The sequence below is a fragment of the Dryobates pubescens genome, chromosome 18 (assembly GCF_014839835.1).
Source record: "Dryobates pubescens isolate bDryPub1 chromosome 18, bDryPub1.pri, whole genome shotgun sequence".
In the NCBI taxonomy this organism is placed as follows: Eukaryota; Metazoa; Chordata; class Aves; order Piciformes; family Picidae; genus Dryobates; species Dryobates pubescens.
In genome coordinates, this window is record NC_071629.1 from 7,138,775 (window position 1) to 7,159,767 (window position 20,993).

General features: G+C 41.1%; 1 protein-coding gene across 2 annotated transcripts; it reads right to left on the reverse strand.

Annotated features, from left to right (window-relative positions):
* Nucleotides 1–741: 741 nt before the first annotated feature.
* SLITRK4 (SLIT and NTRK like family member 4) lies at nt 742–7,742 on the reverse strand. 2 transcript variants are annotated; one of them, XM_054169588.1, is made up of 2 exons: nt 7,681–7,742; nt 742–4,848 (listed from the first exon to the last, which is right to left on the reverse strand). In XM_054169588.1, exon 2 carries the CDS (start codon nt 4,796–4,798, stop codon nt 2,285–2,287), a length of 2,514 nt encoding a protein of 837 aa, XP_054025563.1. In that variant the 5' UTR covers nt 4,799–4,848; nt 7,681–7,742; the 3' UTR covers nt 742–2,284. The 2 variants fall into 2 exon arrangements, with proteins under 2 accessions (XP_054025563.1, XP_054025561.1); XM_054169586.1 differs by lacking the exon at nt 7,681–7,742 and adding an exon at nt 5,869–6,237.
* Between the last annotated feature and the right edge of the window lie 13,251 nt (nt 7,743–20,993).

The window sequence follows — 20,993 nt, forward strand, 5'->3', positions numbered from 1 at the left end:
TTTTTCTGCTACAAATGCGTATGTACCTATCCATGTCCTGAAAATCCCCATGACATCGTGAATTAAAGTCAATTATTGTGCATGGATAGCAGCAGCTTTTTGAACAAAACTCAGTCATTAGTTTTCCTGTTGTAATTTTATTATCTGAAGTCATCTATATACTCTGCAGTATAGAGAAAAATAATGAAACAACCCTCTGTATTACAAGCGCGTGAACAAATGTCTGAAAGTAGAAAAACATTGCTTTGTGTTCCTTTCTCTTAAATAAATAAATGGGTTGGTTTGTTTGTTTGTTTTCAAGCTTTGTTAAAAATATACTGCAGGTGACTGCCCAGCTACGAATCCAGAATACAAATTTCACAGCAGTGTTATAAAGCCCTGAAATTAGAGGTTTATACTGGAAATAGCTGACACAGCCTCTTCCACAGTATTATTGTTGGATCTTGCTGTAATATTTACTAGTTTCAAATTCATGAAAAACATTCATGTTTACTAATCTTAATTGATTTAGTGACTATAAAAAGCAGAGGGGGAGGGGAAAGTCTTCTGAGAGCAAAGATGACAGAGGGTCTTACCCAAAGTTCACTCAAATAAATGAAAAAAAATCCTTTTCAAGTCAAAGAACTCTTGTTAATAGACTGTAGATTTGCTGTATCATCCTTCACCAATATATTTCCATTTTCATCTCAAGGTACCATCTATCAGTAAGATACAGTAGGGATTTTCCATTCTTTTTTTTTTTTTGTTCCTAGCTACTCAGACTTAGTTTTCACAAAGGCAAGTTTTGACTCTCTAGATACAAGCTACGCAACATTCTGAACTGAGATAACTATATTCATTTCACATTGTGGTTTTAAACAGACATAATTTGCCATACTCTGTTCTGATAATTTTTCTTTTTCTGACTGATAGAATCCAGATAGTAAGAACAGAGAACTTCTGCATTCACAGTTAAAATATTACCCTTACCATGAATTCCTGTAAAGACTTGTAGTGAAAACTATTTAAACTGTAGAACCCTGAAAAGCAAGACAACTGATGGCAAATAATTGCCTGAGACACAATACTAAAAATCTAAGGAATCTATTTCAAAATGCACCATTGGTAACAAATCCAAAATAAGATAATATGCTAATTTCACAAGAATAGTACAGAACAATTTTATTATTATTATTATTATTATTATATCTGATCACTTAATTCTGGATAATTCTATACATTACACCCTCAGCTTCTGTTTGGTATATTGTTCTGGTTTTATTTATACTGAATGATTAATGCACCATGATCAGGAAAAAAAAAAAAAAAAACCCAAGTCAGGCATATTAAATACATATTAAGGAGTACATATTTCTTCCTATTTAGTATACAAAGTATTTCATAAATATGAATTATATTACAAAAATAATTTCTGCTACGCTCACACAGTAAGCACTTTGACAATTCTGGACAACCTGTTGGGGTTGCAAGTGTTTCATGTAACTGAGAAGGAACTCTAGTTGTAATTGGAGATGAGTCTTACAAGAGATTCTGCATAAATACCAAGTATTTTCTTCAAATGCCACAAATACTGCAGAAGTCAGGTTGAACTGTTTTCCTTTTTTCTTGGTTTTTTTTTAAACTTTATGTATAGACATGTATGCTTCAAGTGGTCAAATTTATTTCATAGGTATGTGATGCATGGTATATTTTAAACAAATATTTGCACAATTTAACATTATAATTCCAGTGGTTTCAAGATGCAGGCCATAAATGCAACCAATTTACACATACTATCGAATGTTCTCTCTTTGCATGCTTGTTACTTTCCAGATAATCTTTAAAGAGTGTCATTACAACACCACAGATCAAAGGATTTACTCCAGTTCCACCAACTTAAATCCACGTGCAGGATGAAGGACCCAGCTGAGGTACAGATACCAGTACCAGGTTTCTTGTGTTTGTTCTAACAAAGCACAAGGAGACGATGGTTTTGCATTTAAGGTACAAAACATATATGCCTCTTGAGGTTAAATTCAGTGTAACGTGTATAAAGCATCCCTTTGGCAATAGAGTTTGCAGTATCCCTACAGGATTCCACAGGGCATGAGCTTTATGTAGTAAAACCTATTAAGGAAATTCTCCTCTACTTGACAAACCATATGCAGCTACAGTTAATCAGACACCCTTGGATACACCTGCCTCTATGCCTATCAATATAATATAGTATTTGGAAGTTAAAAGTCAACAAAAGGCACTTTCATCATTAAATAAATGTCCTCTGTAGGCAATAAGATTGTATGACCTATATTTTATTCAAAGCTGTTTGTTCTTCAAGGACTTGCAGGTAGTCAGGTGAACCTTGAAGTTTAGCTTTTAGTTCAAAATACTCACTTTTTCTTTGTTCTACTACAATCTTACTATGATTACCACCTATTAGGGATTTCTTGGTTTTTTTGTCCTGCAGTTTCTCTGGATAACGTATTTCAAAGCCACTGACCCCTATGCTGTTGTATTCTTTTTTACTTTCAAGAAAATTTTGAATAAATAAATTGGAATCCCTCCCAGGGAACAACTCATCCAGTTCATCGATTGTGCTAAGTCTTTTTCTGGTATCCACATGCAACAGATCTTTCTCCTTCTCATTAATGTTTCTCAGAATGACTTTTTGCCCTGGTGGGTCAGAAAACGTGAAGCCCGTTTCAGACTCTTTTAAGCCACAGGTATGACTTTTGCTCATCTGCTCAATGGTTTGAGGAATGAAGGCCTCCGCACCTAGTCCATCTTTTTTGTTTGACTTGTGATCGTGCTTTCTTAGCTGCAGTTGCATAGAACTGCATTCTTGATTTCCAATCCCTTCATGCTTTACAGTTGGTTTTTTGTTGCGCCGAAGCACAAAAACAAGAAGACAAAAAGCAACAAACACTGTTAAAATAAGCACAACTAATATGCTTAAGATTAGAATGGACAATGGAACTGGGCCACCAGGAGGACTCCGGACTGGTCCCGGTGGTGTTGTAAAAGTAACAGCGGGCACAGGACTAGTGAACAGAGCAGATGGCTTGTTTAAAAGTTTAGGACAGAGGATCTCATTTTTCAGAGACTTAAGTTCAATGTTAGCAAACTGTACAGGCGTTTCACATTTCAATTCTTTCACCACAATACCTTCATTTAGCTTTTCAAGCCACAGTTTCAAAGCAACTAAATCACAAGTGCAGTCCCATGGATTACCTTCCAAATCAATTTGTGTAAGAGACTTTAGCTGATCAAGAACGCCACTTACAGGTAAATACATGAAATGATTGTTCCTCAGATTCAGTCTAGCAAGTGGTGCACCAGCAAAAATGTACGCTGGCAAGCTTCGTAGAAGATTGTTGTTCAGGTAGAGCAACTGCAAATTTGGCATTAAGTCAAAGGTGCCTGCTAGGATTTCTTTGATAACATTGTATTCCAAATAGAGATACTGCAAGTTGTGGAGGCCAGCAAACATCTCTGGGCTCAGACGCTCTATCTGATTGCCATTGAGATACAGTCTCCGTAAATTTGTAAGGTTGTGGAAAACTTCTCCTCTGATCACTGAAATCCGATTGCTCCCTAAATGCAGCAAATCCAGCCCCTCAAACTCAATGAAATCTGTAGTGTCCACGTCCTTAATATAATTGCCATTTACGTGCAGTTTCTTGGCATTTAAGGGTTTTGGTACAAGTTCAGCCATTGACTCTATATTTCTCTCTTGGCAATTTACACTCAATCCCAAGTCTGAAGGATGTGTTTTGCAAATGCAGGGGACTGGACAAGGTGTTAAAGGAGGCACCCTGGTCTGGTAAGATACGATTTGACTGAGATTGCGATTAGATAGTGCTTTGCCTGCTACTATCCCCGAGATCTTAGAAGGATTTGTAGTCTTTGGTGGCTTTGTGACTAATCTGTGCACCGATGTTTGAGTGGTGTGGCCATTTGGTGTGCTATAACCAGGCTCCAACTGCGAGGGAGGAAGAATGCGCACATCAAAATCACTGCCTGTCCCCATGGAGCACAGCTCTTGCTTGTTGGTTTCTTTCAGCAGCCTTCCATACAAGTCACTGGGTGTTTCGCAGATAGCTTCCCCGATGTAGATGTTATAGGGCATGTTTTCCAGCCACGCTTTCAAAGGCAACAAATCACATGTACAATTCCAGGGGTTGTCTTCCAGCTGCAATTCAACGATTCTCCCAATGTGTTCCAGAACTCCAATGTATGGAAGCTTCTGTATTCGATTACCTCGTATATCCAGATGGGTTAGAGAAGCAAATCGAAAAATATTATCAGGAAGGAATGAAATCAGATTGTCATTAAGGATCAGGACTTTCAGCTTGTGAAGCTTATTGAAGGCTCCTCGTTCAATAAACTTGATTAAATTGTAGTCAGCTTGGAGATACTCCAAGTTCTCTATGCCAAGGAAAGTGTCAGCTCGGAGAATCTTTAATTCATTGTTGTTCAAGTGCAACTGCTTTAATGCACTGAGACCCATAAAGGCCCCTCCCTCAATGTTCTGCAACTTATTATTACCCAGCTGCAAGGACACTGCATGCGTAAAATTAGGGAAGGAATTTGGATATAGAATAATTAGCAGGTTGTTTTGAAAGTTGAGGTGATAAAAATTAGACCATGGTGGTTTAAGCTGATTTGGTCTGTAGACTGCAACCTTCTCACAGTTGACATAGAGTACATTTTCAACTGACACACAGGAGCAAACACTGCAAATTTCCACAGATATATCAGCATCTGCAGCTGTAGAAGAAACTGGAGATGACAGAACCAGAAAGAGCCACAGAAACATCTTCTTGTGATCAGCAAGCAACCTTAGGCTCCTGAACAAAGATAAAGAATCTAAAGAAGAAAGAAGGAAAGAAAAAAAGAAAACGTTTTTCAGTTGTCATTGTTCCAAAACGTCATTTGGGTTAAAAATTGTATTCCACTGAGCTACTGTACCTGCCAAGCATTACTACAAGCACTGAATTTAAAATGACATGAAAGATTTTTAACAACCAAATACACCGGAGCTAGAATGAGTTCAAATACAGAATATAAATTCCTGTAGTCAAACACAAATAACTCTGAGGTCTGTCAAATGTATTTCTCTCTCTTGTACACGCCAAACATGCATAACTAACAAAGTAAAATAACCAAAGGAGATTCCAATTTTATGCATATTTACTCTCCTCAGTCCTGCGCTGCTCATATGTTGCTGTGCATTTCAGGGATGTTAAACACGAATGTTGATGTTATGCATGCCCAAACATCTAAGTTGGGATAGCATAGTACAGAAAGGATGAAGATGCAGACACAAAAAGCAATGCCAAAACTCAGTGTATGTATCTACAGCGTCAATACATACAGATGATCACTACGATAACAGCGAGACTCACTCAAGGGATACATAGGCATGCACATACGTTGTTTCTGTCACTTATTTTACTTAGTTTAAATAAATAGGTGGTAAAGTGATTGCAGAAATACAATGAACTATCCACGAACCAAGCTCAGCTCTGAGTGACCAATGAAAGCACACAGATACAGAAAAAGCATGCAGAGGCACACAACCCCATCCCCGGGAATAATAATACCCTGATTTGCAGGGCAAAACAAAGTCACAATTCACCAGCCTCCCACTACTGAAACCTGAGAACTTTTCTTTTGTACAACATCATCTAATTTGCTCTTATAGCTGCACTGACCCAGAGGTGGCTTTCAAGAACCCTTTACATCTAGTCAGGTCATCTAAGCTGCCATTTTTTTACGCAGAACTGGAGCCACTGCATCTACTCTGAGTTAGAAGGTAGCTTTTATCCTCCCTTTTTTATAAGAAAACACCAAATCAGTACATAATCAACACATTACTTCTCCCACCTTCCTCATTCCCAGCTTTTCCTTTTAATTTCCCGCTGTGGGAAGCCATCGAGTTGGCAGGAAGGGGTCAGGATGGAAGTGGGGAAATCAGAAGACAGCTGGAAGGGGGAGAATCGGACTGGAGAGAGCCGCAAGGAGGGGAGGATGCGCCGGGGGACCTGGAAGGGATGGCAAAGGAGGGATGAGGGAAGATGCAAGGGAGGACAGAAGAACAAGAGGGAGAGAGAAAGCAACGAGAAAGCAAGGAAGGAATGGTTGAAGGGGTCAGAGAGGCCGCGAAGAGGGACCAGGAGGAGAAGAGGGAATCGAGCAGCTGCTGCTGATCCCCGCAGGCTTCTGACCCTGCCCGCAGCGAGCGAGCCCACAGGGGCATCCCGATGCCTCCGCGCCCTCACCGCTCCATCTCTCTCCCCCTCCCAGCCGCCGTCCCCCTGTATCCCTGCTTCGCACACGCTCGAGTTCCCTTTTCTTCCTTGGCCCTGCGGCCCCGGCCGGTGCCGAGCGGGCACACCGCGGGCGCTGCGCGGATCTGCCGGCGGGTCGGTGTGCCTGGCCAGAAGCGCAGGCACTACCGCAATTTTTTGCCGCAACCGGCTCGGCTGGTGCCGGCTCCCCTCTGTCGTGGGCGCCCCGTCGCCCTCTGCCTCCCGGCGGGGAAAGACAGGAGGGACAGGGGCGCGCACACCCCGCACGCACATGCCGGCCTGAAACGGGCAGAGCGCGACGGTACAGCCCAGCATCCCTCCCGCCCGCCCTTTGCAACAAGGCTCAACCGTGGAAACCACCACCGAATGCTACACCACCCCCCACCACCACCACCCCCTTCCATCGGCACCTTTGCAAAGTCCACCCCGCAGCACATTCACACACCCCTTTACCCAGCCCCGCTGCGTAGATCCTGCCCCCCTCCCGTCCCCCACCTCCCCCCCCCGTCCCTCCTACGCCTCCGCCAGCTTATCCGCGCTGCCAGCCCCAGTCCCTCCGCTTGTCCCACGGAAAGGATAGGAAGGAGGCAGCGCTGGCCCGGGGCTGTGGGAGGCGAGCTGCTGGCGGCGAGAAGCGAGCGCGAGTCCCCGGCAGGAAGCAACTGTCGCTTGTCTAACGCCGCACCCCCCACACGCCCGCCATACCCACCCTTTAAAATACCATCAGCAATTATTATAGCAATAACAATAATAAAAGAAATTAGAAAACTGAAACGGCACCGTAAACGCAGCCCCGCCATACCCCCCCGCCTCTTCGCCCGTACTCACAACGCCCAGCGGGGCGGCCGGCCGCCTCCGGCGATGCTCCCGGCGGCGCTCCGCGGCTAGCCCGGCACCTTCCCTACCTCGGCGGCCGGAGTGGCCGCGGCCCCGCTGCACCGCGCTCTCCGCGAGGTCTGCGCGGGACAGCTCCACACGCGCACCGAGCGGCAGGGCCAGCCCAGCGTCCGCCCGAGCACCACCGGCTGAACTGAGAGCCGAAGCGCGGAGAAAAGAGAAGCCCGGTGCTGCAGTACCACCGCGGGCTCCGCCGCATGCAGCAACCGCCTCGCTGAGCCCTGCCCGGCACCGCGGTCCTCCGCACACATGCGGGGAGAGGATCCCTCTGCACACGGGCACCCGCTCCCATCGCACTGCTCTCGCCCACCCCTTGCACGCAGCGAGAGCCCCCTCCCCTTCGCCACACGCACACCCGCACACACACACACGCACGCACCGAGCGCTGCTTCGGAGAAGAAGGAGACGCCGCTCCAGGGGAGCAATCCTGGCGCATCGCAACCGCGCACGCTGCTCCCGTACGCCCGGAGGCGCGCCGCGCAGCCCTCACCTTTCCCGGGGAAATGCCGGGCTGCGCCCCCGCAGAGCTCAAACGGGTGCGGCGGGGCGGGAATCGCCCCCCGGGGCGGCGGGAGCTGCGGGGCCCCCGTGCCACGCCGGGCGCCACGGGGCTGCCATGGGAGGCGCACAGCAGCTACAAGTGCAGCCCCGGGCACAGCTGGGACGGGGCCATCCCGCCCTCCGTCGCCCGCACAGCGCCGGGGTACGCGCCGCTGACACCGCGAAGGGGAAAAAGGGGAGTGGGGGAAGGAAAGGGAAGAAAGGACTCTCCCCACCATCTTTTCTGATGATCTACCCCTTTCCCCCCCCCCCACCCCCTCCCTGGTTTGAAACAAAAGTAGAGGTGGAAACCTAGTGGGCAGGATGGTAGCGTTTGCTGCATTTAATGTGAATTGCAATTGTGGAACAAAATCGCTGTGATCGCTGTGAGGAGACATACCCGGTCCGCTCTTAAGACAACACAGCTATTTGTGTATCTCATTCTTTGTGGTTAGGTGAAATTCCTCCTTTGCTTAGGTAACAGCTGCAGTCTGATGAAAAACATCCTCTAATGTTATGCACTTCTGCAAAACAGATTCTGCTAATTAAGATCTGCTTTTCATAATATACTTCAAAATGGTAATGAATATCCCCAAACAAGGTGACACCTCTTTCCAAGGCAGAAGAGTCAGCTAATCAAGTGAAATCTTGCAAGGGGAATTCAACTGCTTGTCCTTTACTGCGAACACTAGTACAACTCCGTTAGAAAACTGTTGATGTGGTGCACACATACTAGTTGTGTGTGCTAGTTCTGGGCAGTAAGCATCAGGGAATGGAAAACAGCAACTGTTTTCTTCATTTGCAGAAATGAAATAAAGAGCTTGCTCCAAAGGCTGGCTGCATCTAATTGAAATAATTGCAGAATGTTATTTTGCATTATGCGGATAGAGTGATACCTGAAAACAAATGCAGCTGAGACATCAACAATTTGCATATCACAACAGAACTCAAAGTGATATGTGATTAATATGCACCCAATTAAAACCTGAAGTCTTTAAAATGTAAACTATCTTAATTATTGAACCATTAGCAAAGTACTGTTCACATAAAAGGAAATACATGTATATAAAGGGCCCAGTTTAGAAGGATTTGCATATAGTTGAAACTGAGGTTTTCAAACTGAGCAAAGATCTAGAATAAAATTCATTTAGGAAGATACCTGGTGTATAAGTCAGTTTTCACAACAGGTACAGAGATGCAGGTGGAAAGATCAAGATGAGAGTTTTGCTTGGCCAGCTACATTAAGCTGGATGTTAAACTAATTCCCGTTTTATTTAGGAGGTAAAAGAGTGTATAGACCGTATCAAAGACAGATCACTCTTCCCACCATCATTCAAACAGCTGCTTAGAGACAGAAAATTCAAACAAGGAGCATAACAACAGATAATATTTTAACCATGAAATGAATAAGTATTGGAGAGAACTGAAACTGTACTATAACTAAATAATACTTGATGTTTCTATTGTAAGTGGCTATTAGGAATGACACAAGTTTATGATGAGTAGAACTTGTCTGAGTAGAAAACCTAGTTATGCAACACAATTTAATTATTAGGGGTTTAGTGTGTCATATTTTTATATTTATTTCTAATTTGCAGCCATGAGAGATAAATCCTCCTCCCAATCAATTGAAGTTGTTTCTAAGATACTTGTCCTAACCTACAACATATTAAACACACTAAGATTTAGGCTTGTCTGTCAGAACAACAAACCAAACTGAGGATAATTTTGAAGTATAACATAGGCACAAGCTTAAGGTCAAGACTGTAATCCAAGGCAACGACATGCTTAAGGATTAAATTACTTTGAGGAGTTACATCTTTGAACCACTTGGTTGGCTCCTTCCTTTGAGATCTAGCTAGAAGTTCTGTCACCATCAGCAAGTATTTCCTGTGCAGCCTGATGGTGAATAGTAATTGGAAGACAGCAGAGACAAAAAGGGCAAGTTGGCTTATCTAGAATGGCTTCCTGAAGTTTACAAGAATACTTCAGACTACACACCATGCTCATTATTGTCACCTCTACCCTTTTCTTAAATTTCTTGCTGTGGTGGAACCTCATTCATCTCCTTTGGTTTTTTCCTTCTCTCTCTGTTGTTTGCCCCAGGAGCAGGTATTTTTCCTTGATCAGTTTAGCAAAAGGAAAGCAAAAGCTCACCAGAAAATAGAGTAGGAACGTGATTTTCAGCAAAGTAAAGTATCTGAAGGAAAAGCAGAAATGTGAGATGTGGTACTTGCCACCCAAGGAGAGACACACAGGGTGGCATTCAGTAATGGTACAATTAGCTTATCAATAATGTCATTACCATATCTAAGTAGATGTTCTTGGAAAAGAAAGGTAATTTTTACTCTTGACTACTGAAATTCATCATGCAATCTGCTCAGAAATTACAGAAGCCTATTTATATTTTGTTTCACGTTTTTGTGAGAGCTTCTAAACAACACTTTTCTTCTAAACACACAGACATTCTTGATCATCTTCCTCTTGAGACTAAAACTGTGCTTTATGTGTGTTCAAAGTCTGCCAGGAGAAAAACCTTCCTGTAACAGAATCATCAAAATGCAGAGGCCAGTTGAGAAGCTAAATCTACTGCTCACAGCATGAAACCTTGGAGAGAATTTTCCTTAAGCTGTTTGGCACACATGCAAATAGGACTTCAGCTGAAGTTGAGGGGAATTCTGCACATTAAATTGCTTTGTTTTTTTCATCCAGCAAAATTTTCTGAGAGATGAACTAATGGGAAATGGGAGCTAAATATCCTACTCTTTCCTGGGCATTCAAGTACAATTTAAGGTAGATTAACTGAACTCAGGCTGTATGTGTACATATAAGTAGCAGGGAGAAAACGTTTTTCATACAATGGCCAATGTTCCATATTTATGCTACTTACGGATTTGTTACCACATTTGCTACCTATGGATCCTAAATGTTTTTCCATAGGCACTGAATTGCACTTTTCTGCTCTCTCTCCAGTTTGTTGAGATCCTGAAAATCAAATAAGGTTAGTCCCCAGTTGTTTGAACTAACCAGAGATACTCGTGACCCACATGCCCGTGCCTCTTGCTATCAGAAAAGCCAAGCAAGAAATTGCAATTGCCATGACCAGCATGTGAGCATCCTTTGCTTGTTCATGTGCCAACAGCAGCTGTGAACAAGCCTTGTGTGCCCAGCTGCCAAAAACACACCTGGGAAAGAAGCAAATGTATTTGGGTTGCTCTGTTTGAAAATGTTCATGCCGGGAGTAGAAACTCACATAAAAAAAATAATCTGTAGAAATTAATGTGAATCCCTTTGAATTAGGATCTATTTAGTAATTATTCTGTAAGCACTACATGCTACTCCTTCTTTTTCCTGAAGAATGGATAAAATAGACCAAAAGTTCATGTTGTAGCACTTCACACAGGGCCCAGGAAGAGAAGAAACTGTTTTGTTTGAACACATGGAAAGCTGGTTAACAATTCTTTGAACAGGAAAGAAAAGGCTTGTGTGGACTATGTCTGTTTCTGGGGTTTCCATGGTTAAACAATTTCTGTTTAACAAGTGTACAACATGCTTCTGCTCCCAGATAGATCAGCAACAACTGCCATACCCAGAAAACAACTTCTAACAAAGCATAATACAACAATAACTGAACACCACTGTCTTATAATAGGGCTTCAGTTGGTAGGACATGCCCTTCTGAGGGGAAAAAAATGGCATAACTCCACCTGGCATCCCTGTCTTCCATGTATTTTGATAGTTTGTCAGTCGGAAGAGGGGGAGGGTGAGCATCCTTAAAAAGTCTGCATGTGCTACAGTGAGTCCCTGCATATGCACCCTTTTAAAGGTAGAGTGTGATAGGAGACAGTGCAAGTCTGAAATACACTGAGAACACAAACACTGTGAAAGAGCACTGTGCCAAATAAAGTGGAAGAAATGCTGTCAGATACATGTCTCTGCTTGGCTCCTTATTATTTCCACCTAACTTACTCCTTTTATCCAGGAGCCCTCTTCAATGTGCCACAAGTAACCCATCACCTGCTCCAGGAAAGCATCACCTGAGAAAACACTGAAATGCATGCATGCCTTCAGCAGTGATTGGCAGGGGGTTTTCATTCCACCTTTTCCTACTCATTTGCAATGAGCTGTTGTCTTGAATGTTTGATAAAGTGGACATGCTGCTAGTAGCAGGTCTTCTGTCTAATTCTCTTTGTAAACTCAGCCTGCAGGGATGTCCAGCTCCATAGCTCTGCTCTTGCCAGATTTTCCTGTCAGGGCACAGTGGGTAGGCATTTAATTTCACTAAATTGCAAGATATCCAGGGCTTTACTTCCCCCCCCCAACTTCCTCTGTGCTCATTGACCCAGATGTTATTTGCTCTCCAGATCACTGTCAGAAGCCTAAAGCCAAGCATGCTCATCTGCCCATCTGAGACAACAAAAAAATTATGAAATCAGAAGACAAAGAAACTAATGAAAAATTAGTGGATGAAGAATTACCTGGGATATTTACTCCTAAGGTTGCATGATATCAGGTTAAGCACAAAACCTGGAAGCAACTGCTCTTGTCCTACCCAAGTCTCTTGTGCAAACTGCTCACTAAACAGATTTCTCGAGAAATATATTTAGAATAAGGATTTTGTGCTAGAAAGCCATGACATTATTGAATACACTGAATCATGAAATAACACTTCATCCTCCCTGAGTGAACAGTCTATTAAGTGAGGAAAAGAACTATGTTCATGTACTGCAGAGAAAATCTAAAGAAATTTGAGTGTGGTTGGAAATGGAGGACAGGAAAGAAAAATCTAAGAAGGAGGAAAAATGTATTATGTTACAAGGCTTGTTCCTTTCTTTGCTCCTAATAATGTCTTCAACAGTGGAGCAGGGGAAATCTTTTATGCTGTGAATTCCATACCTGTTGGGCTTCTGGTCAGGATTGGATGGGGGTGAAGTCATTTGACATTAACAGAATGTGAATTTAGAATATTATAATTTAAGTTCTCAGTCTTCCACATTTCCTTTTCTTATCACTTTCTGGAATTTCCCAAACTTACATGGGGCTTCTCACACGTGTAATGGTTATAATGTCCTCAAGTAGGATACCTGCAAGCATAAAACTCTCTTGCTTTATTTGTTCGAAAGTTCAAGAATAAAGATTATAATAAAAATATGATAAAATGGAATACTATATTTATCATTCAGTCTGAACAAAAAAACAAATACTCTGCTGAATTTGAAGCTGATGCTGTCTCTTTAATGAGGAGCTCCAAGATGTGGCAATGTGGAACAGGGTTGAATCCTGAGCAACTTGGCCAAGCTACTCTCGCCTCTCAGCAAGCTGGGAGAGCCTCTCCCCAGCCAATAAAATTCCTTTGCTCCTCAGCTGAATGAAGAGGCATCTACAGAAGAAGCCAAGTGCTTCAGACTTGTTGCTTTATTTAGGGAACAAGTTACACCAAGGGGGAAATATCTGAAGCAAAATTAAGATATTGCATGAGTTTGTTCATTGCTCTGCTTTAATCTGCTTTTGCTTCTGGGGTTTCTTTTGCAGCTGCCCTATTTTCCTCTGCTTCTTGTATTAATTTCAATTAAGGCTTACATAGGCTCATGAGCTTGAGACGTTTTTATTATTGTTTTTAGTAAAGCAGGCCTACACTGTGTTTCCTATTGCCTCTAAACTGTTGCAAAGGAATGTAGGAATATTGCCTTTCAAGGAAGAAGAGAAACTGCAGCTACTTCAGTAACTGATGGTGACTCTGTTTTAACCTAATGTTTAATGTTAATGCTAATCTGATATAAACTGGTTTCAGGAAAAGGGTTCTGAGCCAGTAACTGAAAAAGAGATCTTTGCTTTGAAGAATAAGCATTTTGACATCATATCAAAATGATCAGGAAAGAGGTTGTTTGAGATGGATGTGTCACGTTCTTTAAGAATTCTGTCCTTACGTAGGTGAAAGGAAGAACATCCTGTCAGGTGACTCCAAGGCCTGAGCATCCAATCCAGGCTGTTCCAAAAGCAGGCAAAATGAAATCTTCTTCATCTTAGCAAAGGCTGAAGCACATCAACATGTAGGGGCAGTGCTGCTTTCTCCACCAGGTGCATGTACCAGGGAACAGAAGCTAAACCATCAAAGGGAAGATGGGAAAAACAGAAGTACCTTTAAAAGTTTAAAGTTAAGTTGCAAGGTGGTTTCAAATTTATTATTATTTTTTGTAGAATTTCCTACAGTTTACAAAGCATATCAAAGGAAAGAGAATTTTGACAATGTGACACAATTCTTGTAATCACAGTGCTCCTGTGTCCCAGGTTCTAGCTACATGACATGCCTAGCATCTGCAGGTGAAACCAAGATGAGTGCTTAGAAACAATGACAGATATGTGAAGAAAAAGGGCTAAGTTCTGTATTTTTGTATTTATGAGATGATTTCATGAAAGAGAAGGACTTACTATCGGTCTTCCCCATTTACCCTTATCACGTCCCTATTACAAGCTAAAGGATCTTGTCACACTCTTTCCTTGTGCCATCTCTGAACTCCTTGAACCAACTCACTAACCTTAAAATACTGGCTTTTTCCTTCTCTTAGTTAGGTGAGTGTTCAGTCAAATCAGTTTCAGGAAATTGAATTGGCTTTTAGAGACCTCCAGCATGTGCCAAAATTGTTGTATCATTAGTGCTGGGAGAACCCAGACACTTACAGGATGAGAGAGAAATGGAGGAAGTATGAAGGGAAGACGAGCCAGACTGAACATACAGCAGCATATGTTAAATGTTTTACATTGTCTTTTGTAGCATCGCAGTCACATAAATTCAATTTTAATCAAAGCTTATATAGAAAAGTAAAAGAGAACAATAAACTTCTGTAAAGAGATCCTTCATTCCAATAGAACAAGATCAAGATTTTCTCACACTAGGGCCTTTTAACATTTCAAAAGGAAAGATATCTTTTCTTCCCACATGTCTATGAAATGTCATTTTCATAAGAAATATTTATGCATATCTACTAAATAGTGAAAGAATCAAAGGCAGATTTATGTGAAAAGTCTAAATCAGCACCTGAAAGATGGAAACATTGTAGTCTAAAGGAGAATTCTAGCCTTATTGGAATCCTGTTATGCCGAGAAGAGGATCTGCCTGTACACACATTTGGTATAAACAATTAAAGAAACATTGTCTCTGCTTAATCTCAAGATCTATGACTTCAATATTCTTCTGACATACAACATTTCACATCTTCTTCAACACGTGAAGTTATAACCTGCCAGACAAATCCGAAGCTAGCATGCTCTGAATATAAGGAAAAATTAATTTTGTTAAATAAGTGATTTGTATATCAGTAGAGATCAGATATTCACATATCAACAGAGTAAGAAGCACTTCAGGAGGGATGAAGAATAAAAAACTGACCTATCATGAAAAAGGGACTTTAACAAGGATCATGTTAAATAACTGAAGAGCAGACTAGAGTGGCTGGAGAGAGCAGCAGTAGATAGATAGAAGCATGAACAGAGTTTGGGAGGCTGGCTAGGAGTACATGAGTAATATTCATAGAGACCTTTATCCACTAATGGAACTGACAGAAGCTGACAATTATGACAACGGTAATGAACCTGTCTTATCTATTTTAAGACACCTTGTATGAAGAGCTCAGAGAAAGAAAGAAAGAAAGAAAAAAAAAAAAGGGATTATTCTTTGCCTGGTTAAAACACCATGACTTCAAGGGATTCCCCTTCTATTCACTCTGCGTGGAAAATACACAAAAGTACCATAATTGCAGAACATTTAAATAGGTCATCTAAAATAGATCCCACAAAGTGAGAGGAAAAAATGTCTACCCTACTTTAATTTTTTTAACAAAAAAGAAGATTATTTTATATTATCTTCCATGCTTTAGAAGGCCAAGAAAGCCTCTAGAATTACTTTAGAAAACCTATAGATGTAGTTTATATATGGCTGCTTTGCCCTGTGATCAGCCCACATGTTGTGTCTTCTTGATGTTTACAGATTCCAAGGGACCTAAGACGATTCATTTTCCCCCTTTTCAGTTTGTTCTGCACACTGCATTGACTTCCTGCCTTTTTCTTATGCTATTTTATGCTGTTTCCTCTGTGTCCAAGATTACTGCCATTCTTGTATTTATTGATAAAAACTTTCATTGGAGTTGCAGTGGGTGTAACTATATTTCCTTGACAGCATTCCTGTTAGTAACCCTGTGGTTTGCACTGAAGTCCTTAAAGTAATTTTTGAAGTAAATTCAAGGTATAATGAATCTTTTGCTGAAGTATCTGATGCTTTCTTGTTTTAGTATAGTATTTTAGTATAATGACTTATTTTAAAGTAAGCTTTACTTCCATGGGCAAAACAGCATTAGCACCTACTGCATGTATGAAAACTGGTTAACTCACTGTGTGAGATGCTATTCAAATATTGTTTCCTTCCTCAGGTTGTAACTTGTTAGTTTTGACAGGTGCACAACGAAATATAATAGAAACTGAAAAGATCTTTATTTGCAATCCCTTTAGCCTGTTAAAATGGATGTATAGCTGGCAGGTCAATATGGATGCGTGCATCTAATGGTCCCAGTTGCAGCTGAGGTCAGTACTCAGTAGGAGTGAAGCTGTCCCTTAGGTTTCAATGTATCATCTGGTTTTTTTCCCAAGTTGCCTACCAGCACTGAATAGCATTTCTCTACCTGCACCCAAGTATGTCTGGACATTTAAAAGTGCAATTCAGAAGCCAGCTTACAAAGCAATGAAGTCAAACTCACCATGCTCAATGATACTTTACTCTCCAGTTTTGGGGAGCAGTTACTTGCATTGTTCTGCTTAATACAGGCTTTGAGGCCATATCTCTTTAACATCAACTATTTATGGTTTTGTTCATATGTTTACTTTCTAAATAACAAAATACTGTTGCAATTCTAGAGATTTTCTGAATCATCTTAGAATGTGGACATTCTTAAACCTAACAAACAGTATTATTATTGTGGTCAGAGCTTAGAATCAATATTCCCCAAATGCATCACAAAGGCTGAAATGGAATTTTCTGGTCTTTGTTCTGTCAACTTCTGTCAGCTTTGGATTTCTTTCATGAAGTGACACCTCTGTCATATGAAAAACCCCTGCCCAGCATTTACTCATTTTGTTGTGTTTTCCTGTTGACTTACTTTTTAATTAAGATAAATATATTTAAAATAAATGTTATTAAAAAAAAACCCAACAAACAAACAATTTAATTTTCAGCAACACTTACTGCTAGGCAGAGCTGATAATCCTAAACCAGAAGTGTCAGATATGAAGTATAAGAGAGTAAGAAAACTTAGCCCAAACCATTTATCCTGGGACTATTAAATTGTGGCAGCATCACTAGGCAGTTCAGATGGAAAAAACATTAAAGGTGAGGTTCTCAGATCCTTTCTCCAGATGAAAGCAGGACAGAGGTACCACGTATGAATGCGAAATTGAACCTCTCTCTCAAGCTTTATACAGTCTAAAACCTTTATCCATCTGGAAAGGATTAAAAACCATCACAGTTTTCTGTTTTTAGCCCTCTGTCAGTGCACATCAGAAGGAAAAAATGGCAAACAGATCTTGAGCCTATTCTTTTAAATCGAAACAAGCAATGATTTTTGGAATGTATTGATCTGCAGGTGTTTCTATTTGCTTAAGTCATGTTCAGGTGTGTGATTTCATTACAATTAATGAGAATTAGGTCTTTGTTTTCTTACCTTCATTGCCTTATTTGTATAAATAAACACTGGATATGGAAGTTTAGTGTGATTGAGGATTTCAGTTCTCCAATTCCTATCAGTGCTTTATTCAAACCGTAGTTCATGCTGCACACCTCTACCTTTATGCTGGTCTGACTAGAAAATCACATCACTTTTCTTTGTGAACTACTTGGAAGGTTTCAAATGACAAATAACAGTGGCTTCAATCCTCCCTTTTTCCAAACAATTTGCAAATCAGAACCATCAAAACACATGTGCAATGAGAGACTGTGGCCTGTGGTTTGAAGAATGTTATGGTTCACTACATCTGTGAAGTACTTTGAGCTTACATGACTTAGATTTTGTTTTACCACTTCCCTTGTATTCTCTCCAGCTCCTTTTTCTGAAGAGTGAAGCAGCAAAGACAGATACACAGACTAGCACCTCATAAGACCATTTGTTAAGCAAAGTACTCATCTTCATTACAGCTTCCCATCATTAAGTCTAGGATAATCAAAGACTATTATAGAGCCCCAGTGAATCTGCCAGACATCAATTTGGATGTACAGAGGAAGCCCATATTAATGTACACAAAGATTAGTTTTGTGTCCTTTAAAAATAATTATTTTCACTACAATGAATGGCAGCAAAATCAGGTTTTGAGAAAGGGCAAGCAGCAAGTTCTCTGGTGAGTTACTGTTCACTTAATGGTTTCTTAAAAATGATGAATTTTTCATACAGAACAAATTAGCCTGCCTTGTACCTGTGAAATACTGTGATGGAGGTCTGCAAAATGCCCCAAAGTGTTGAACTTGTGTGCAAAACACAGTGGGTATCGGCATATTACCACACTCGGGTGGCCCGGAGGCTCTCCCCATGACCTGAATTTGGCAACGAAAGGACAAGTGGATGTGCACTGCCAGAGTGTGGAGCTGAGATGTACATGGTGCATAGTCCATGTGCAAGGCATCCAGGTGGGTAGGAGGTGATGGGGAGAAGCAGCACATTTTGCTCCTGCTATAGGCAGAGCTGCTCTAGTTTTGCATCTGCTACTGAATCCCTTAACCTGACACTTAAACACCACAGGAGAACATCCCAAGTCTTTTCTTAGATCTATGAAAACAAAATCTCTATCACTGCTTCCAGAAGGCTGGGTTTGCTCCCCACTGGTGTGCAGGATCAACCAACACAGTTTCATGGCCCAGGATTTTATCGTACTGCGCCCTGATCTCCTCCAAACCGTTGGAGGAACTTAACATCAGCAACTCATTTCCCATCCATCTTCTAGCTTCACTTTAAATCATTATTAAGTCTTCTTGGTGGTTTGGTTTTGTTTGTGGGTTGTTGGTTTTTTGGTTGGTTGGTCCTTGTTTGCTTGGAGGTTGTTTATTTGTTGGTTGGTTTGTTTTTTAAGAGGAGAAGAGAGAAAATATATATCTACATCTATATATATCTATAGATATGAACAGGTTTGAATTATCAAAATCTCTTAGTTGAGATTGGAGTCTATGATGTTACTGCAGACCAGAGACTGAGCTAATGCAAAGCTGTGCTATTTGTAAACCCCAAAAGGTAAAGCTGCATTTCAATGTACTAATCACCTAAGTTATCAAAACAAATAACTCATCTGCTAAGACAGCTAGCATTACTTCTAAGCTGCTCCATGGGTAAACAAATCAAGAGCTTTTCAAATAGCACAATCATTGTTAATTAGATAGGAACTTGTAAGATGGCAGCAATGAAATTAAAATAATAACTTGGTCTAATATACTTGAAAGTCCAGACATTCATATCTAATCGGAAGGAAGTCTGAATTACACTGAAGCAAGTTCCAGATTTGGCTTCCAATTATTCAGCAGGCAATCTATGTGTAATATTTAACAAATCATACATTTGATGAATAAATGTTGTCATATCTGGTCTGCTTCACTGCTTTCCACAGAACTGCATCAGTGAAACTAGACACAGTGTATGCCTAGGAGGTACCACAAACTTTCTTATGATTTTTTATACTCAATTTCTGAAACCCACCAAGGAACTATTAATATTGTCCCTTACACAGGATCACTTTTCACAGGTCTGGAGGAACCAGAAATCTGCTAAACAGCTCCCTAGAGCTGCTATACAGAACAGTTAGAAGAGCTCTGTATTTGATTTAAGAGTATCTTGACCCAAATTTGGCTCTCAGCAAAAACAAATTGTTGATCATTTGAAAGAATACAACCCACATGATGTAAAAGGAGTAGAAACTCCCTCTCTTAATAAGGGAGAATAGTGACTATTTGCAACTTACTCTATGTCTAATGTTTCATTCATGAACACAATTACTCACAGCCTATTTTTCAAGTGGACAGTCCTTAGATATTATTCAGTGTTTGGTAACTTCTTGTGGATCCATCTGATAAGAATCTGCTTATCCTCAAATTTTCTCAGATCTTGCAGAGTGTCCTCAATCAAGATATGGGCTCTGCGACAGAGAATAAGATGGTTCTGCTGCTGATTGATGGTTCTGCAGCTAATTGACTTTAAATTTCCAGGTACCTTCTGGCAAATAAGCAAAAGCCCACTCCAGGGACAAAACTGGAAACTGTGGCACTAAGACAGCATGGCCTGGACTCCAGAGCTGGAAGATGAATAGGCATGAGAAGTAGGATGAAAGGCTACCTATCAAGCCAGTTACAAACAAAACAGCACCTTGGAGTTGGTACAAGAACAGCAGGGGAAACAGGCTTTGCTGAAAGTCAGTTTTTAAGTAGGAATTGGCTGGTTCTACATAGTTAAACCAAACAGTCCCCAGCACTACAGTGCTGCTTGTGAGCTAGACATTCACCCTTGAAAGAGTGTTGAGACCTGGCACGGGGATTTCTGGTTTTGTAGATTCTCTTGGATCCAAGCCTTTATCTTGACTGTGGAACAGGAGATTGTAAGAGTTATTCCACCCACTCAGTAAAGATAGCACTCCCCATGAGCAGATTGGCAAGGCTGCTCTATCCAATAACCAAAAGAAGAGCTGGCTGACCTGACTCTGGGTGAGGGCAATATCTCGTTCCTCAGTGAATCAGCTGAAAGTTTTGCAGCATAAAATCATGGGAAAGGTGTGAAACATAAAGCTTCACAGTACTTTTTTCAGTTTTTGCTTGACATCCTTCTAAATTGGGAGCAAAGCGCCTGGATTGGTTAATAAGTTAGGCTATTCTGCTTCGTTTACATTGCATTTTTTCAGTAGTGATATTAATTTGTTAAAACTTTCATTAGGAGCCTGAGGATTTCTATGGGCTAATCTCCAGTGTCCTTATTTCTCACATGCCTATCTGTTTGTCCTTCACTGTTGCCCAGAGAGATGATAGAAGCCTCATCTCTGGAGATGTTCAAGATCAGTTTGGATGGGGCTCTTCTTGCAAGGGGGTATTGGATTAGATGACCTTTTAATGTCACTTCCAACCAAAACTATTCTATGAAACCAGTATAGTCCTGATAATGTTGCAAACACAGGCAAAATAGGAGCAGAAGATCAGATTTCAGTTTCTAGTTTGGCCCTTTACTGAAGTTGGGCAACATTCAGAGGGAAGAGAAA